This window comes from Poecilia reticulata, linkage group LG5, assembly GCF_000633615.1.
Source record: "Poecilia reticulata strain Guanapo linkage group LG5, Guppy_female_1.0+MT, whole genome shotgun sequence".
NCBI lineage: Eukaryota > Metazoa > Chordata > Actinopteri > Cyprinodontiformes > Poeciliidae > Poecilia > Poecilia reticulata.
Window position 1 is genome coordinate 12,402,363 of NC_024335.1, and position 19,001 is coordinate 12,421,363.

Here is a 19,001-nt window from a genome sequence, read left to right on the forward strand (position 1 = left end):
ATGTATCCCTCCTAAAAAAGCATTTCCCACATGGAACCGAGGTCCTATATAAGTGCAGCAATGGATTTGAAAAAGAAAGTGGCTCTGAGAACATAACCTGCGTTGAAGGGAAATGGACTGAGACAGATCTAATCTGCACGAGTGAGTCCTGTCTAACTTGCATATTAAAGTTACTTTACCCTAAACTGTTGGTAATTTGTCAAAATGTGTCTTACTAACATATCTAAGTGGAGATTTGCGGTTTGGATTAGGAGGTTGCAACATTGATGATTACTATGAACGAAATCTATAAACAAATGGATGGTGCATAAATGTTAGTTGTAGATAATGTCTGTTGTACATGCCAAATTAAAATTAGCTGCATGTTGCATGTCTAGAATATATCAAAATGCAGAAGAAATGTACTCAGAATGATTGCAGATGAATCCTTTGTTAAAGGACAGACCACAGAAGGCAAAATTGSAACCAAAAGTATTTAATCTGCTCCTGCAACAAAACAACGTGCAGAATACGAAACAAGAATATTTTGGCATAGTTTCACATTTTTACTGTACTTTGTGATGAGGATATTTCTATAAAAGTTTATTAAAAAGAATGCGTCTCTTTTAGAGACTTCCATACCACACCTATATTTTGAGTCGGGTCGTGGGGATAGCAGCCTCTGTAGGGAGTCCCTGATTTCCCTCTACCCAGCAACCTGGACCAGCTCCTCTTTCGGAATCCCAAGGCATTCCCAGACCAGCTGAGAGATATAGTCCCTCCAGCATGTCTGGAGTCTTCCTGTGGTTCCCCACTGAGTAAGAAGTCTCTGCAACACCTCATCAGGGAGGCATCCAGGAGGCATCTTAACTCGATGCTCGAGCAACCTCAACTGGCTTCTCTCAACGTAGAGAAGCAGTGGCTCTAATCTGAATCCCTCCTGATTGACCAAACTTGTCATCCTATTTCTAAGAGGGAGCCCAGACACCCTGAGGAGAAAACTCATTTTGGTCATTTGTGTCTTTGGAAAGAATGAGCTCATTCTTTCCAAAGCTCTGGGTAGAAGTTGCACTTTGCTGTAGAAGTTGCACTAATCTGCCTAATGATCTCCTGTTCAGTTTTTCCTAATTTGTGAACAATATCCCTAGATAATAAGACTCCTCCACTTGGGGCAGGACCCCTTCTGTGACCCAGAGAAGGAACTCTATCCTTTTAATAATAATAATAATAATAATACATTTTATTTGTACTGCACTTTTCATTAGAAAAAATCTCAAAGTGCTGGCTCAAGGCCATGGACTTGGATTTGGAGGCACTGATAATCATCCTGGCTGCTTCACACTCAGCTGAAAACCACTCCAGCAAAAGCTTAATGACCTGATGAAGCCCATAGGACTACATAATTAGCAGAAAGCAGACATGCAATCATAAAGCCACCAAAACAAACCCCCTAAATGTCTTAGCTGCACCTACATATTCTTTTYATGAATATTATAAACAGAATGTGTGACAGTGGAGAACCTTGGCAGAGTCCAGCTTTCACTGGAAATGAGCCCATCTTACTATCATCATGCAGGGCAAGCTCTGACACAGATCACGCAGGTACCTAAAAGACTGAATCGCAGGGCCTGGTACTCCATACCATTCTCCCAGAGTATGTCCCACAGGGAGGGACACAGTCGAACGTCTTCTCCAAGTTGTCAAAGCACATGTAAAATGGTCAGGCAATCTCCAACACATGCCCTAGGATCCAGCTGAGGGTGTAGAACTGGTCCAGTGTTCCACCACCAGGATGAAAACCATACTGCTCTTCCTGAATCTGAAGTTCCACTATCCAATTGACCCTCCTCTCCAGAATCTCTGAATAGACCTTAAGCTTAAAAATGTGATTCCTTTGAATCAAACCACACTCTGCAGACCCTCTACCACAGGTCATGAGTCCTTGTAAAGGGGGACCCATATGTCCTCTTTGAGCTGTTCCTGGCCAGGATATATGGATGAAAGTCCACCCAAAAGGCACTCGCCAGCTTGCCTCACCTCGAGCACTGGCAACAGTGCTGCACCTACAGATTCTTTTGCACCTACAGACCCTTGCCTGGACATGGTGACCCGTGTGTGTTCGAGGGTACACTGTTTCCATTGACTGTACTCATYATAATTGATCTTTGGGCTGCAAATTGTCTGGGTTCTCACATAGGACCTTTCTGCCTTGGGTTACCCTTCTACCGGCATGAAGCCCCTGACAAGATAATTCCTAGGATAATTGGGACACTCCAATTTCTCCACCACTGCATGGAGGCAGCCATGGGAGGGATCACACACACACTTTTTTTATCCAAATTAGGAAATATATGAGAATTATGCTAACTTTGTCATTTAAAGGCTATAGAGTAATACCATGTGATGAAAATATAACTACTTCATAGAGATCAGAATCCATCCAGCCATCCATTTTCTTTACACCCTTGTCCCTTAGTGRGKTYAGGAGGGGTGCTGGTGCCTATCTCCAGCTAACGTTCCGGGCGAGAGGCAGGGTACACCCTGGACAGGTCGCCAGTCTGTCGCAGGGCAAGATCATAATCCATTTTATGAAAAATCTTTATTAAAAAGCTATAAATGTCATCATGAATGTATTTTTAAATCAAAGTGGAAAGCAAATTTTTAACTTYCYACTTTAATGTGGAAAGTTAAAAAGTGCTTCAGTGCAGCACTAATGTTCTGTTCAGKTTTTGTTTTTTTCTCATAATCAAGTAGATTTTCTGTGTACTACACCGGGAAATAAATTATAGATTTCTCAGACAATGTAGAAGTTGAAAACCACTGATCACCGGTCTGGTGACGACCTTGGCGACCCACTGCCTTACGAAATAATCTTAACAAGTAATCTGGCATGTTTGGAGAATGATAAGTGGTTGTTTCTCCCCTCYTGACACCTCTGCAGAAGTTTTATCAGTTTCCTGAAGAATTGTGAAGTCTGTTGATGTTTTTATTATAACGACTTAATCGGATCTTTGCTGTAATTATGTAAATCCACAAACTACATTGTTTTGTACTTGCAGAGTGTAGAGACTATATGAAGGTGAGCAAGATGTGTTATCATTGGCTGGGCTTTGAAATTATTTTATCTGTCTTTACAGAAAATCCACCTCGTGTGGCCATTGTTGCGATAGGTAACATAAATTAAAGTGTCTCTGTGAAATTAATGTTAGCATTTTCTGTGATTGAAAGTGAAATGAAAAATATCAAAACATGTATTTTCTTTCATTTTCTTCACAGTTTGCTCCATAGTTGGAATTTTTATAAATTATCTTGTGAGAAGACAATGGTGAGATATTGTATTTTATATTTACAAATAATCAAATTTGTTTATATGTATAATTCAGTTTTTGAAATCCTGCTCCTTTTCTCTGTTGCATGTTCTGTCCCTTCAACATCTGCATGGTTACATGTAAATGCACGGTAAGACTGAACACTTTGATTCCATTATAGGATATTAAATTCACTGAAAGTCACTGAAACAATGTACAATCATTAATCGTCAGGGAATTTATTGTGCATTGATTTAATTGGTTCTTAATAACAAACCAATGTAAAAACAGGCAGGCATATTTACTTGTTTAAATTTTAGCTGGCAATGTCAACCTAACTGGCTGAAAATGAAAAATACAGCCAAGGAGGAAAATGCACATTAACTAACTGTGTAATAATGTTTGAGATTCTTTCCTTGAAACTAAATACAATCCATTTACAGGTTTCTTTTTTTTTTGCCCAATTTTTTTGCCAAGATCATCAATTTCATTATAATCTAAAATAATAACTTGAGAACATGTAAAAAAGCAGCCTTCAAATAATGATTTCATTGGAAATTGCAATAAAGAAAACAATACCTCTAAACTAAAAACTAATAACTAATGTAGAATTGGGTAAAAGTCAGCCTTAATTATGTCAAATGTTACTGGTGTTTGCTATTTTTCTTACAGAAACATATTTTTATTACAGTGACAAACCCTTAATTCCATGGAATGCTAATTACAAATGCATTAAATCAATTAACATTTATTTAAAAAAAATAACAAAGCCAATAATTCTCACACAAATTTCTCATTTGGCACCAGCTCATAAGACACTGGAGAAGAGCTGACVCCAGAGTTATTACAGTTCCAAACTCTAAGTGTCCTTCTTCATTCAGGTATCCATTTCATATGTATTTTCAGAATACGAAACAATCCTGTTTAAGCTGTTTTAACATTTTTCATTTTGTTCTTTTCTGAGTGAAATATGAAGTCCAAATATGAAGCAAGAAAAAACATCACTGTTGTCAATTTTCTTTTTCCWCCDCAATGAAAATGCAACTCTGATTAAACAGTTAGTCCTTGCTGTCTTATCTCTGTTTGTATCTCAGTTGGACCCATCTCTAAGGACATCTACTACAGATGAAGGACTGGCAAACTCTGAGTGCCTTACCAAGCCTTGGACAAAGCAAGCAGGCTCCCTTTTATCATTTTATATTTTTTTCACTTTCAAAAGAAGAAAACCAAACGTCATGAAGGGCATTGTATTGTGTCAAAGCTTAATTTTTAGAGGCACTTTTTGTGCAGTAATTATTGCACATTATATTAACAAAAAGGCACAATTTTATTATAAAGTTGTGATTCTTTTTTTTTCACAATAATATACATTATTATTATTACGGAAATCCTTCTGTCAAAAAGAAAAGAAAAAAGAAATTGATCTTGGGGTTCCCCTAGCGGCCATTTTAGGTCAGTGTATCCCAGTAAGTAAAGCAATGTCACAGAAAAGGACTTACCCTTCAGGGACAAAGAAAATAGAGAGAAATAATAGACAAAAAAGCCAAGATAAATGTATGTTTGGATGTCTCTTGGCAAAGTAATGTTTATCAAAGAGATTTGTGAAACTGCTAATAGAAAATTAGCTTATTGACCTTGAACGGTCCAGTTCAACAGCCAAACATTTATGCTACCATCTTTGTATTTGTGTGAAACTGAGTTTTAGTTTTTAATTAGTTGATTATCTTGGTTGGCCCTATATACTTTTTAGGTTATTTTTTGGCTTCATAATGTTTGATAATAATCATTTAAACTTCTCATTGTCTAGCAAAATGTTTTCAGGCTACATTGCTACTGCATTAATATATCAATGAACTACTCTAAGCTGTAGTTCCCAATGTGTTATTTGCTTCTCAGCGTGATCATTTGTGGCTAAAAGAAACATTATTTTTTACGTCAACTTGTAAGTTATGTAACTTTATAAGTTACTTATAAGTTAAATAACTTATAATTTTTGAAACTTCTCAAAGAGCACTGTTAAAATTATTTTATGGCACAGAATCAACCCAGTACTGGCCCACGTTCTCAGATTAGATTTAGCTATTGGAATTACAYCTAAGAGAAATTAACTTAGTCAAAGTATGTCATGAATATATGTGCATGTATTCCACCTTAAGTCCAGTGCATACTAGTTTTTTTTGTTGCTTTTACTACCACTAAATTATACATGCATACAGGATATTGTAAACAGGACAGTCAGAGATGCAATAGGTTTATATCAGGTGTCATCAAATCCTCTGACTGTTGATTCCAGCAAAGTTATTAGCAGAAATWGAGGGCYCAAAAACAAAGTTTCGCTTAGGTCCCATGGAGACTTCAGCCAGCCCTGCTGTCAGGTGACTGACTGGTGCTGTAAGGACGGCTCCATTGAGTCTCTCTGCATCATACTGTGACCTTACATTGCTTGGTTAGGAAAAATTAATTGTGGTACCTTCTACATTCTGTAAATGTAAATGTTTGTACATTATACTGCACCTTTATATGCAAACCTGCAGAGAGAAAACCAAATAGGTATTTTTAAAATTGTTCTAATTTTTATTTTAAAAAAATATTAAAAGAGAGCATATTTAAATTAGATTGAAAAGTGTAGGTTATAACATTTTGTTCATGCCCTAAAAATAAAACTTTGMTGAAAATCTTATTTTCTGTTTCCATATTTAGATTTTTTTTTAATCTTCTCAAAGACAGTATTCAAATCACATCTGGTTGAAGACTGCCAMTGAATTAAGTCAAATTTCCTTAACTTCTTGATTCATCTGGGYGTTAATTTATGTTGCATTTCTTTAGCACCAGTTTTGATTTAAAAAAGGATGCTGCATAAATTATGGCCATATAACAAAAAAGTGTAAAAATACTTTTTTCCTTTTGACCTTTTTTGTTTTTGAAACTGTTTTAAGATTTGYCTAATAGTTGTTAAAGTAAATCTTAAGCTTCTGTTGTTTGCATTAAGACATTTCTAATACTATCTTCTACTTTTTTGCAACAACTTCCTTCTTTTTAAAAAAATATAAAATGAAAGCGTATTACTGAACTCCAGTAACAAAAGTCATAAGTGTGACCCAGTTAATTATATGATCATTCATTGCACATATAAGACGCGTAGAATCATGTTTTTGTCGACTTTATTTATTTTATTTATTTTATTTTTTGGTGCAGTTTGTCTTTTTCAGCTCTAGATGTCGCTAACTCCCATGTAAAATTCATCATTTTTTGTGCGAGTGAAGGGAACATGCGATTATTTTTTAAAGCATTGGACTTAAATACGTTTTTTTTCCCTTGCTGTACTTTTTAAGCTAATATTACACTTCCTACTTTTTAAATAAAACATGGTATCATTAATGAAACTCTAAGTGCCACTATTTATTTGTAAAATTGACAAATGAGTCAATTTTAGCTTTTGGTATTGCTTATTTATGTTTTTTTTGACCAGATAGGACTTTGCAGCAACAGACAATTGGAAGTCATCGTCATAAGCCTCGCATTTTAATATAAAACGGTTTCATCCTGTAGTTTTGTGAAAAATGGATGAGAATTAAAAGTTTTACCCAAGATGAAGCTGTTGAAGCAGTGAAGTGTGTGATAAAAAAAAGCATTCTGCAAAGAAAAATTAAAGCCATGTGAAGAAACATGAGAGTAGTTAGTTTTTTACATCACTTTGTTGGTATGTCTAAAAGCAGGTGAATTATGCAGCCAAAGGTTGATATATATACTTTGGAAACATGTTTTCCCCATTATCAGACATGAGGAGAAACAGATGCATTCTTGCAAGCTACTGAGCAAGGGAGGTGTCTTGATCCTTCACTTGGACGGAGTGTTGAGAGAGATAAGAAAAGCCCSCTATGCCCCAACCTGCGCCTACTAATCCTGGTATATTTCTACATGCCTTACAAGGGAATAGAGGCCAGTACTGTTCTCACATGTCGCATTTTACAGACCTTACATAATCAGGCGTTACATTTTTCAACTTCTAAACCAAACCTGAAGATAAGTTAAGCATTATGTATTAGCTAAGTGATGTGTTTCATCAGAATTATTGTGTTAAAAGTACATTTTATGTGTTGGGACAGCTTTGGATAAGAAAGTCCTTTAAGTGTTAAAATAGAGGACACAACGCTTTATGTTGCCTGGTAACAAGGCCTTTATGTCTGGGTGTTCCTCTGGTAACTGGGTGGAGAAAAAGAAAGCCCCTGTCAACACGGTTGTGGTTCGAAATGGGTGCCGGATTCCTTGGAATGTAACTATGTATGTGTGTGTGAGGCAATCAGTCACAACCTCCTTTTGGAAAAAATGATCAGCTGTATCCATAACAATACTCAAAACTACAGAGAGTGACTCACACTCATTTTACTGGTTTATGTACTGTGAAAAGGGCGGATTAGTTTAAGGATTAAATCATTGCCAGTTTGACGTTTATATCAAAAATAATTACGATTTTAGTATTATATTTTGTTTTTCCACACACAAACATTTAAAGAACAGCTAATGATTAATAGCGGCATGTTAATAGATCAGAGGTCACACCCAAAGGATTCCACTTTCTGCAACTGCAACATTTGGAGGAAACTGTTTCATAAGAGGCCAAGGATGACTGGTGAGGGAAAAAAAATACCTGTCCTGTCTTAGCCATCACTTACATGTGGATATTTCAGTATTATTTAATTCTATTTACCTTGTTTTATTGATTTTACTCTTGACTGTAAGAATTTTTGACTAATTTGTGTGTAAAAGAAAAAACTTCCCCTTAAAAGCCTGCAACCAAAACTAAAATTCTAAACATATCCAGAAGTGTTTTCCAAAATAAAGTGAATTACTAATTTCTAAAATTCAGCTTACAGATTTGGGGAAATGTCATCAAAACTGAAAATTGCTTATGGGTTAGGGTCCTGTGGAGTTATATTTTTGTGAAAGTTATTTGTTTGAGTTTGGAGAAAAACAATAAACTATGAAAACGTTTTCCATAACAGTATTAGAAACTTCCACAAGCAAACCAATACTTTTATTTTGAAAACCTCACCGCTTCTGCCTGTAGTAACTGTGTTTGACTTGACCAACAGAGAGACTATTAGTCTTCAGTGGGAGGAGAATCATTTACACGGTGAGGAGCGTCTTTACACACCGCGTTTCCACTCTAACGAAGTTGGACTGAGGTAGAGGCAGCTTTATCCGGATAGTTTGTATCTCCTTCTACACCCTGTTATGGAGGTTTTACTGGACACCCGCAGACAGAGAAAACTCCTCATCTTGTACCTGTTTATTGGGACTGTTGCAGGTCAGGAATACATCACCGGCGAAGTCGGCTAGAAATAGATTTGATATTGCTGTACAGGCTATGTTGTCACCTATAAAAAGCAGTTTAAATTTTATTTGCCTCGTGTCATGGTTACTTTGACAAATGAGAACGCCTTTATTTAAAAATAACCTGGACTTTAACAACTACGTCTAAGTCACAGTCAGATTTTTCTTTGAAACGCCACATAGATGTTTTAGAATATTACGTTTTAAGATTAAGCATATTAGAAATGTATCAATTTTGCTTAGAGAGAAGACTTAGAAGACAAAACGTTCACAACAGTTTAGGGTGTGTACTACTACTATTATTATCCAAAACACTTTAGATTCAGCAAAAATAGACAATGTAGTAGATGTTTAAATCCCCATGGGGGGGGGAAGTTTGCCTTTTACCTAAATTACATCATTTACATGCTGCCTCTGGAATTGTATGATGTGCATATTACGTACAAATTACATGTTAATATTTTTCCCGGTAATTAACCTTGTGTTCACACAAAAAATACTAATTTATTATTTAGCATATTAGCATATTACACCATATTTTGTAGACGCATTTTAAAATGACCAAATATCACAATAAGTTTTGTGTAGCCTTGTCATTGCCTTCCAACGCAATTCCGCTCGTTTCTAATCTCACTTCATTGCTCCATCAGGATTTTCTCCTATCGAAGTGGATTCCTCTGAAAGAATTACTTCCGGGCCAATCAGTGAACAGTAGAAGTTGTGAACGATGATATTTTCTGCCCTATTTTGGAATTGTAGTCTGCCTGTAGTTTTAACAATGGCACCGGAGGAAGTGAACAAAGCCGTTATGTCCGTGTTTGCCACTTCCAAATATTGAATTAACATTAACAGCCCTCTAGTTCAGCTCAACTGAGTTCCCCTATTGGCAGTAGAGGATTGTTGTTTACAGTGCTGGGCATTTCCGATAAGCCTCATAGCCTAGAACTGGCGCATTACCTCACGGCCAAACGTAGAATGTAGGTAAAATTTAAAACTCAAGTTGAGTCCACACCTCAAGCAAGCAACTGTTTCTCAGTAGCAGAGAGTCCAGATTCTTTGTACAAAGTGAAGTGTAGAGCAAGGGGCTGTTTTTTTTTTTTTTTTTTTTTTTTACCAGTGTGTGTGTGTGTGTTTTTTCTTAATTTTAATTTTTATTTTCTCCTAGCGCAATGTTCTAAACCTGAAGCTGGAGAGAACATGGTTCTCACCGAAGAATCTCTCCTAAAAAATGATTTCCCAGAGAGTTCTGAGGTCACCTTAGAGTGCAGCAATGGATATGAAAAAGCAAGTGGCTCTGGGATCATGAACTGCATCGATAACAAGTGGACTGAGCCAGATCTCAACTGCAAGAGTGAGTCCTGCCTGACTGGCTTATTACATCTGATGTACACAGTATCCAATATGCTTTATGTGGTCATCTTCTCTCTATATAATCCTACACTTACGTCTGTTTTATGTCTGTGTGTGTGTTTTTGTTTTTATATCAAAGAGAAAGACTGTGGTTTCCCTAAAGCAGAGCCACACATGGAATTTAATATCAGCCAGGGTACTCTGTTTGGTTCAGTGGTTACAGTAACCTGTGAAGAAGGGTATGTATGATTCCACATATTTAAATTTTGTAATTATTTGCTTAAATGCCATGGTGTTATCTCAGAAAATCAAGTGTTTGCCTTGACTTGGAGCAGTATGACTAATCGGAGTATTTTTGTTGATTGCTGCAATACCAGCATTTATGTACCATACAACCATCTGATCTTTGTCAAAATCTCCATTTGGACATCTACGCACATTTAAATATATATATATATATATATATAATATATATATATATATATATAAAACATCAGATAGAAAAAAGTCATAAGATTTATGGAGCTTTTCATAATTTCTTCCAGACAAAACTACAGTTTTAAGATAAAACAAATTCTTTACTACTTCAGTTCAGTTCTTTGCTTTTGTAAGAGAATATTTAGTTTAGTAAAAACCTGAGTGAAATGCCAGGTTATTAGTACCTTTCATGCGGCCACACCCTGTGAGGTAGTACTAACCTGTCTAGGAACGACACATACTGTTTCCCAATGGGTGCTAAACATAGGCGCTATCACCCTGTGACCCTGCGTTGATAAGTAGATGTAAAAAAAAGGATGCTGCCCCCATATTTTACTCTGGATTTTTTTATTACGTGCTGTGTTTTTAAAACTTACCTCTTGGAATGTTGGTCCAGTTGTTTAAATATGATTTCATCGGCTCATACCACATTCTTCCATGAGGATTTTGAGATCATAGCCAATGTTATTTTTGGGAAGAAATCTAGGCTACACCCTACTTAAAGGGAAGAAAATTACTCTATCTAAAAGAGTAAGTGCAAAATATAAAATTAGTAGCCTAATTGTTAAAAATTAAACCCTTCTTGCAAAGCTAAACTTTATTTAAGGATCATCAGATTCTTTCATTCATTATTATTACTTTTGTCTTTATTCAGTTACCAGATAAGTGGATCAAGCTACAAACACTGCCTTCCAAGAGGGTGGTTTGGAAAGGCATCATGTAACAGTAAGTGTTGTTCAGTTTGAACTATTTTCTTTTTTCTACACAGTTGTTGCTATTACATGTTTGAACATGTAACAACTATTTTCTTTTTCTCATTTTCTCAGTTGTTACTTGTTCCAAACCAACCGAAGTGGAAAATGGCGAACATTCTTGGAAGAGTGACATTAAACCAGAATATCAACAAACTATACATTTCACATGTAAAGCAGGATACACCATGCTTGGGAATCAAACTATTCAGTGTACCAAAACCGGCAAATATGATTCTGAGCCTCCACAATGCATTGGTAAGTTCTTGTGTTTTATTTCAGGCTTCACAGAAGATTCATTAGCCAAGACAACATACAAACAGTTTGCAAATACATTTGTGAATAATGTTAACCATCTTTCAACTACTTGTATAATTACTCAATGTCATTTCACCACCATATAAAACTGACAATGATTCATCCAGAGAGGAAACCTACCCTCATCAGGACTAACTGTTCATTTTCACTGTTCATTTTCACTTGTTTTTTTTAAAAAAAGTCTCTCTGGATTTCCAACATAATCAAAAAAAGCCAACATTAGTATGAGTTCAAATGCAAATTTTTCCATAAAAGAGCAAACGTACCTTTGTTCTTGATACACAGTGAAATTGTAAAAGAGGAGAATTTAGGATCCTTTATTACATGCAATAATGTGTAACAATAATGAAACAATGCTGTAATTTGTGGTTGTATTGCATAAAAAAACCACTTCAAGCCTTTCTAAGTTTGTTTACTTATAGCCTAGAAGAGCGGTCAAATAGTGGCAGCCTGGAATGCAATTCATTCCTCTGAAAGCCTTATTCGTGGTTCGAAATATCTTCTGGGTTTGCAGTTGTTGTTTTGCTCAAACATGCTTTTTAACAAGCATTAAAGGTGTGTCACAAGACCATCTCTGCTTGCTCTTTCTCATTTTATCCAATTGTAAAACTAATATGAAATTAAATTAAATAAGTTTATTTTTAAGCTGAAGACAGTATACACACTTTACAGCAGAAGTTGCCAAGGGATCACCATGGAAACCTAGCACAATAACCTGGCTTTCATGTTTCAGCGCTAAAGAATGAGACCATTCTTTTCTATTTGCCCTTTTATGCCTTTGCTTATCCACTGTGGATTCTGTACTAATTGGATCATCCATTTACTCCTAAACACTTCAGGGTTCTTTACCTAAAAGTTACTTAGCACTAAACTGTTTGTCACTCATCATAATGTGTCTTGCTAACATGTCATCCAAGTTCAGAGAGGCAGTAGCAGCAGTCATGACTATGAGATTGCAACATAAATAGATACTTTCTATGAATAAAACCTACAATCAAATGCATGCTGCATGACTGTCAGTTGTAAAGTTGGCTGTGCATGTCAAATTAAAATGACCTGCATGTTGCACATCTAGTCTATGCAGAAGATATGAATTCAGGATGATCTCAGCTGAATGCTTATTTATAGGTTTGACCACAGAAGGCAAAATTACAACAAACATTATTACAACTGCTTCCACAACAACAGAACAAGGTATAGAATTCACGATAAATCTATTTTTCCACAGTTACATGTTTGCATTGTACTTTGTGACATATTAACAACAGGATTTGTATAAAGTTCTGTGAAAAAGTGTTTACCCCATGACAGATTTCTTTAAAACACTTAAATATTTATAATAATCAAAAATATGAAGGAAAAGATCTGATCCAAACTAGTCTGGCCTTATAGGACACTAGTAATTTTTCCCCTTATAAAATCGTTATTGATATATTAACCACATTTTATAAAAATGTCACTCATCACATCCCAGTCCGATTACTTAAATAGAAACTAAATAGCAACACGAAGCCGGCTAAAATGATTTAAAAATAAAATAAAAATAACACACTATGACCTGATTTTTTTTATTAGCTTGTAGTAAAACCCAAGCTAAAGGTGAAACTTGGGTTTTCCTACAAAAATAAATCATATTTCTCCCTCGGAAGCTTTTGATCACAGCTACTTTTTTGCCTGTACTTGATTATAGTGATCTGGTGTATGTGTGTGCTTCAAACAGCTGTCCTCGATTCCAGTCTATCACTGTAGATTGAGATTTATCACTGGCTGTAGTTCCCTCACCCAGTGTGATCTGTATTCTCAAGCTAGCATGTTTTCCCTGCATATTGTTTCCTTGTTGGCTTGTTTTCTCAGTATTTATGCACCGTCATTCGGAAAACAGAAACCAGTTTTGCCCTACGCACTAGGGGCAGTTTGCATCTTTATGTTCTTCGTGTACAAACTGAAAAAAGCTTTTAGCATTTCTCTACCCTCTGCTTGAAACGCCTTGCAAGCTGAGCTGAAACTGACAGAACTTGTTTCACAGAAAGCTTTTTGCAAAATTTAAAAAAGAATGAGAATATTGGGTATCATGTCAACAGTGCCTGTGTTTTTCAATCTTAAATTGTCACAGTTTTTTAAATTAGTGTTGTCACAACTACTGCCCATCATTGATAAGTCACAAAGACACATTACAGGATCAATGTAAGAGTTTGATGTATTGATATCAGGCCATTCAAAGGAAAATCAATTCAAATCAATGTTTAAAACCCAGCACCTGGCATCTAACCCGCCAACCGGCATTTAAAACAAATATGTTGCTGACAGTGATGGAATAGAAACAGAGCTCTTGAAGAGGGTAAAGACTTTTTCACAGCACTTATGTATATTTTAAATTTACTCCCTCACAATAAACTGTCCCTCATTCAGCCTTAGATGATAATTATTTTTATGTAACAGAAACATCTACTGCTAATGGTTTGACTGTTACACCAACTTTTCACAAAGCCACAACTGTCACAGCTAGATCATCCACAAATATCTCAACATTGAAACAAGGTACAGAAACATGTTCACTTGTAATCCTGCCTGCATATTTGTTGCATGAATGTTTTAAATCATTATTCTGATTGATTAAACACATTTATTTCATTCAAATTAGGACATATATGATAACTGTGCTAACTTTGTCATTTAAAGGTCACAGAATAAGATCATCTGAGGAAACTAATACTACACCCAGTACTTCTAAAAAAGGTATCCAAATTTTTCTTTTAAAAAGCTCTAAAATGTATTTTTAAGTCAAGCTGGGAGGCAATTTTTGAACATAAAATTTGTCATTGCAGCAGGTCTCAATATATTTTTTTTTATTGTTGTCTTTTTTTGTTTTTGTTTTTGGTCATGATCGCATGTGTTTGGGTATGACACCAGTAAAGGAAATTACATTACATTTCTAAGACAATGAAATCTTCAGTGCTGATCATAGCAAATGAGACGGGTCATACAAAGCTTATGTCATTAGTGAGTTTTTTAATTTAGTTTCCCCTTTAATGCCTTAACTGTAATAACATATGTCTTCCTCCTAAAACAATAACATGTTTTTTTTTTATTTGCATTATTTGCATATATTTGAGACATTATATGTGGTTTTTTGTTTTTTTTCTCTCCTTTCTTCTTTTTTTTACTTTGGGGCTTTATATTGTTTTTATGGCAACACGTTTCTCTTGCTCTTCCCTTTGCCAGTTCATAAATCAATTTCTTGCCAACTTTTTACCATTTTGATTCCAACATATTTCTGTGTTTTACCTGTAAACGTAAAACCACGTGATAACCAGCAGTTGGATATCAGTTTATTTATCTGTGTAGTAAAGTATTCTGATTAATTGTAGAGCTAAATTCTCCTGTCTCACTTTATTTCACTTTTAATTTAATTACATATTTTCTGAAAGTGTTATGTTATAGCCTGTTTCTAATGGTTGTGGTTTTGATAAAGTTGACTATTATGAAAAAATGACATTGTGACCTCCTAGTGAAACTGTAATATTTCTGCTAGTACCTATTATTTATCATGATAGAACATGACTTCACACTATTGGTTGTAAATCCTCAGTAACCCAAATAGAATTGCTTATGAACAGATCAAAACTGCGAAAGTACAAAATGGTGAATATTTGTGTGAAAACATTAGCAAAGAAAGATCCATAAAAGACAACTAAGTCTTAATATTTGCTGCCAAAAGTGTCCTGTTGATTTTTCATTGTAGTTTAATGTGGTACAAGCAGACATGATGGTGTAGTTTGATTTAGGGTTTATCAGAAAACACTTTGTGTTGTTTTTATACTTTGTTACCATTTATGTTATATTTCATTAGAGTCACACTGAGTATTTTTTTTAATCAGTTCTCTAAAGCATTGTGAATTTTTGTGTGTTGATGTTTAACCTTAAAGACTAAATCTGATCTTAACTGTAATGTTGTAAATCCACTAACCACACTAATTTGCTCTTACAGAACAGAATATAGAGACTTTAAATGTAAACAAAGATAAAGGTGAGTTATTTTTTTTGAAATCCAAACATGCATTATCATTGGTTGGGTTTTAACATTATTTTGTCTGTGTCATTACAGGACATGCAGCTGTTATAATCAGTGTGGTGGTTGTTACAATAGGTAACATTGATTAAAGTTTCTATTTGAATTTAATATTACTATTCTCTATGTCTGAAATGAAAAATTATAAAAAAAGGTATATTTGTTTAATTTCCTTCACAGTACTCTGCCTAGTTGCATTCTTTTTAAACAAGTTTCTTATGAGAAGGAAAGGGTGAGTAATTTTATTTTATAATATTTACTAACAACTGCATGTCTTTATAATTCTTCTTTAGTTCATGCTAATGTTCCCCTTTGCATGTTCTGTCTCTTCAACCTCTGCATGTTCACTTATAAATGCACAGTAAGGTTGACCACTTGATTCCATTATAAGCTATTAAATTCACTGAAAAGCACTGAAACAATGTACAAGCATTCATCTTAAGGAGTTATGTTATGTAGTGATTTAGTTGGTTTTTTATAACAAACCAATATAAAAAGGCATATAGAGCTTTTAATGTCTAGCCATTAAAAACTCATTATGTCCTTTTTATTTAAGTTCAAACTCTCTCATAAATGTCATTTTTTGTTGGGTCATGAACTCTGACCTTCACTGAGGCAGGTGCACTGCAGATGCTTTGGATCAGTGGTTCCCAACCCTGGTGATCAAGGCACGCCACCTTGCGTGTTTTAGATTTTTTCCTGCTTTCAGGGGAAAAAAATGAAAGCAGTTTTGAAAACTCCTGTGATTCAACCATTAATTTAAATCACATGGGCTGACGCAAGGAAACACCTAAAAAGGGAAAAGTGTCTTTAAGACAAGGGTTGGGAAAGGGTTGCTTTTGATGTGCTCTTGCAGGAATTTAGCTTGTCGGCCACTTCTGTGAAACTTTAGCACCACGCCAGGTTTTGCATAGAAGGTAATGACTCTGATGAAGTCATAAAGTCTTAGAAATAGCTTTGAAACCTTTTCACAGGCTGAAGGATGTTCAGGATTTATTTTTTGTCATCTGGTCTTGAAGTGAAGACAAAACACACAGTTTAGACTGAGCAACACTCTCTGCTTTCTTCAAGGTTGCTAAACATTCTACTAATGTATAATCGGGTGAAAGGGGCCATTCATTCTGTCAAATCTTACTGGACTTCAGAACTGTAATATTTTTCTCAAAAATATTTCTATTACAGTGACTAACATTTAATTCCCTGGAATGCTAATTACATATGCATTAAAACTTTTTTTTAAATCAATATTACAGCCCAATAATTCTCACACAAATTCCTTATTTGATGACACTATAGCTCATATGACACTGGAGAAGACCTGAAGCCGGAGTTATTACAGTTCCAAAGTCTTTAAGTGTCCTTCTTCATTCAGGTATCCATTTCATATGTATTTTCTGACCTAAGACCATCAGAATACCAAACAATCCTGTTTAACTTGTTTATGAAATGTGAAGTACTGACATGAATGTCACACTGAAACAAGAAGGAACATCACTGTTGTCAGTTTTCTTTGTTCACCACTATGGAAATGCAACTCTGATAAATCAGTTTCTCTTTGCTTCCTTGTCTCTGTTTTTAGATCTGTTGGAACTGGACCCATCTGTTAGGACATCTACTGCAGATGAAGGACTGCCAAACTCTTTACCAACAAGCATTTGACAAAACAAGTGGCTTCCATTTATAGTTTTATTTTTGCACTTTTAATAGAAGACCAAACCTATTGTAATACTATTGTATTGTGTCAAAGCTTAATATTTAGAAGCACTTTTTTATAGTCATTTTTGTAATTAGTCTATGTAAGTTGTAAATATTTTATTTCACTTAATATTTTTGTATGTACTATTTATGTTGTAAACCATTTTTCTACATGTGTTATAAATTATTTCAGTAATTTAAAGAACACGCAGTTTAAAGTTCTTGAGAAAGCTTTATCCTTTGAGCTTCCTGGTTTTCCTGTTGTGTTCCATTTTATCACGACAGAGACATAATACAAGTTGTTCAGGAAGGACACAATGGAGTTAATTCAGTTTACAGTCTGCTTTGGAGGCTGGTGAAGATACTATCTGTTATTCGCCTCCTGACTTGTCTTTCTTTTCATAATTGTTTATTGTTCTCGGGTGGTTTGATCTACTCTGCAGAACAACAGAAATCCTTTTCATTGAGAAAGATTCCAAAACATCTCTACAATGTAACATTTTCAGATAAAAAAAGGGGGAAAAAAATACAATTTTTAACAATAAAGCAATGTATATAAAAATGTACTGTTGTATGAATATGTAAAGGCGGAGATGTAAATCAAACACTCAAGTCCTTTTATAAACTCAGATCACGGGAAAACTATAGAAGTGTACATTGAATAATGTATTCTATGAATTATAAAGTAATTACTGCCAGGACAGAACAGAACAGGATAAAGTTATTATCCTGTTGACCCTGTGGTCCCAAAAATTGGAAACCCCCACAGCAAAAACTGATGATTCTTCATTGGACTTCATGTACGAGGTCACTTTTTTATTGTTGTTTTGGAACCCTCAGAGAATTTTTTTTTCCCATTTCCTCATTCTAGTGGTTTCTTACTGCAGCTTCTTCCTGTGTGAAGCCAGGCATTCACATTTAATTACTTAAATATTTTGTTGAATTACTGTGTGAAAAGGCATAGCCAAGCCACAAATATTGTAAACATTCATTATATGAGCTCTATGCCTTGGTTAAGAGGACAGACAGTTTATTTCGATAGAGGGGAGGTGCCTCTCAAAGGCCATGACAACAGCAGCTCAGTACAAGCTATCAGCAATCCTTCATTCACCTCCCATCACTCTAACCTATTCTCAGAGGTGCTTCTTGGACACAGTTTACTCACTTCCATTCGGTTTCATTTTGTAGTAAATATGCAGATTGTAACAATTAATGATTACATAACATTCTGATTATCTAAGCTAGCAGTTCTTTGAGATTTCGTATTGACTACTACCCCAGGAGAAAATGACCAAAACTACTTACTGAGCATAAATAGATAGATGGTAACAGTGCACAATTTGTTCACTTATAATCCTCAGAGGTCTTCACAAAAGTTTCTGAGAAAAATGCACACATGCAGGCTCTATGAACTGATAAGGAGCTCTGCAAAGATTGAACCCCCCTGACCCCCCCAAAAAAAAAATAGAATCTAGTGGTGTTTATAGATAATTGTCAGGGATGAACATAATTGTTGTTCACTCATTATTCTTTGAACTGAATTTCAAATGCTTTCTGCAGCATTATTTATAACTAATTTTTTAATGTCACCAGCTGGTGTTTATTAATCTTTCTTAAAGCCATGTAAGTAATTCTTGACTGGAGAATTGTTTATAAATACATCAGAGGCCAGAAATGTTGGTCAGTATTGTAAACACTACAAACTACAAACAAACTTTT

The 19,001-nt window shown here is 35.1% G+C and overlaps 1 protein-coding gene and 1 long non-coding RNA gene across 8 annotated transcripts; both read left to right on the forward strand.

The window, feature by feature from the left end:
• The first annotated feature begins 6 nt into the window (after positions 1 to 6).
• Positions 7 to 4,597, forward strand: LOC108166278 (uncharacterized). Its single transcript, XR_001776596.1, has 5 exons — positions 7 to 141; positions 3,117 to 3,149; positions 3,256 to 3,304; positions 4,103 to 4,168; positions 4,382 to 4,597. It is a non-coding gene; the product is annotated as an uncharacterized LOC108166278 (long non-coding RNA).
• A 3,797-nt stretch (positions 4,598 to 8,394) lies between these two features.
• im:7151449 (complement decay-accelerating factor) lies at positions 8,395 to 17,801 on the forward strand. 7 transcript variants are annotated; one of them, XM_008409054.2, is made up of 13 exons: positions 8,395 to 8,595; positions 9,787 to 9,972; positions 10,111 to 10,210; positions 11,104 to 11,174; positions 11,276 to 11,458; positions 12,647 to 12,712; positions 14,006 to 14,056; positions 14,198 to 14,254; positions 15,507 to 15,545; positions 15,624 to 15,665; positions 15,768 to 15,819; positions 16,884 to 16,959; positions 17,167 to 17,801. In XM_008409054.2, exons 1-12 carry the CDS (start codon positions 8,523 to 8,525, stop codon positions 16,939 to 16,941), a joined length of 978 nt encoding a protein of 325 aa, XP_008407276.1. In that variant the 5' UTR covers positions 8,395 to 8,522; the 3' UTR covers positions 16,942 to 16,959; positions 17,167 to 17,801. The 7 variants fall into 7 exon arrangements, with proteins under 7 accessions (XP_008407276.1, XP_008407275.1, XP_008407273.1 ...); XM_008409051.2 differs by having other exon boundaries at positions 8,396 to 8,595; positions 13,958 to 14,056; XM_008409056.2 differs by having other exon boundaries at positions 8,410 to 8,473; positions 13,958 to 14,056.
• The last annotated feature ends 1,200 nt before the right edge of the window (positions 17,802 to 19,001 follow it).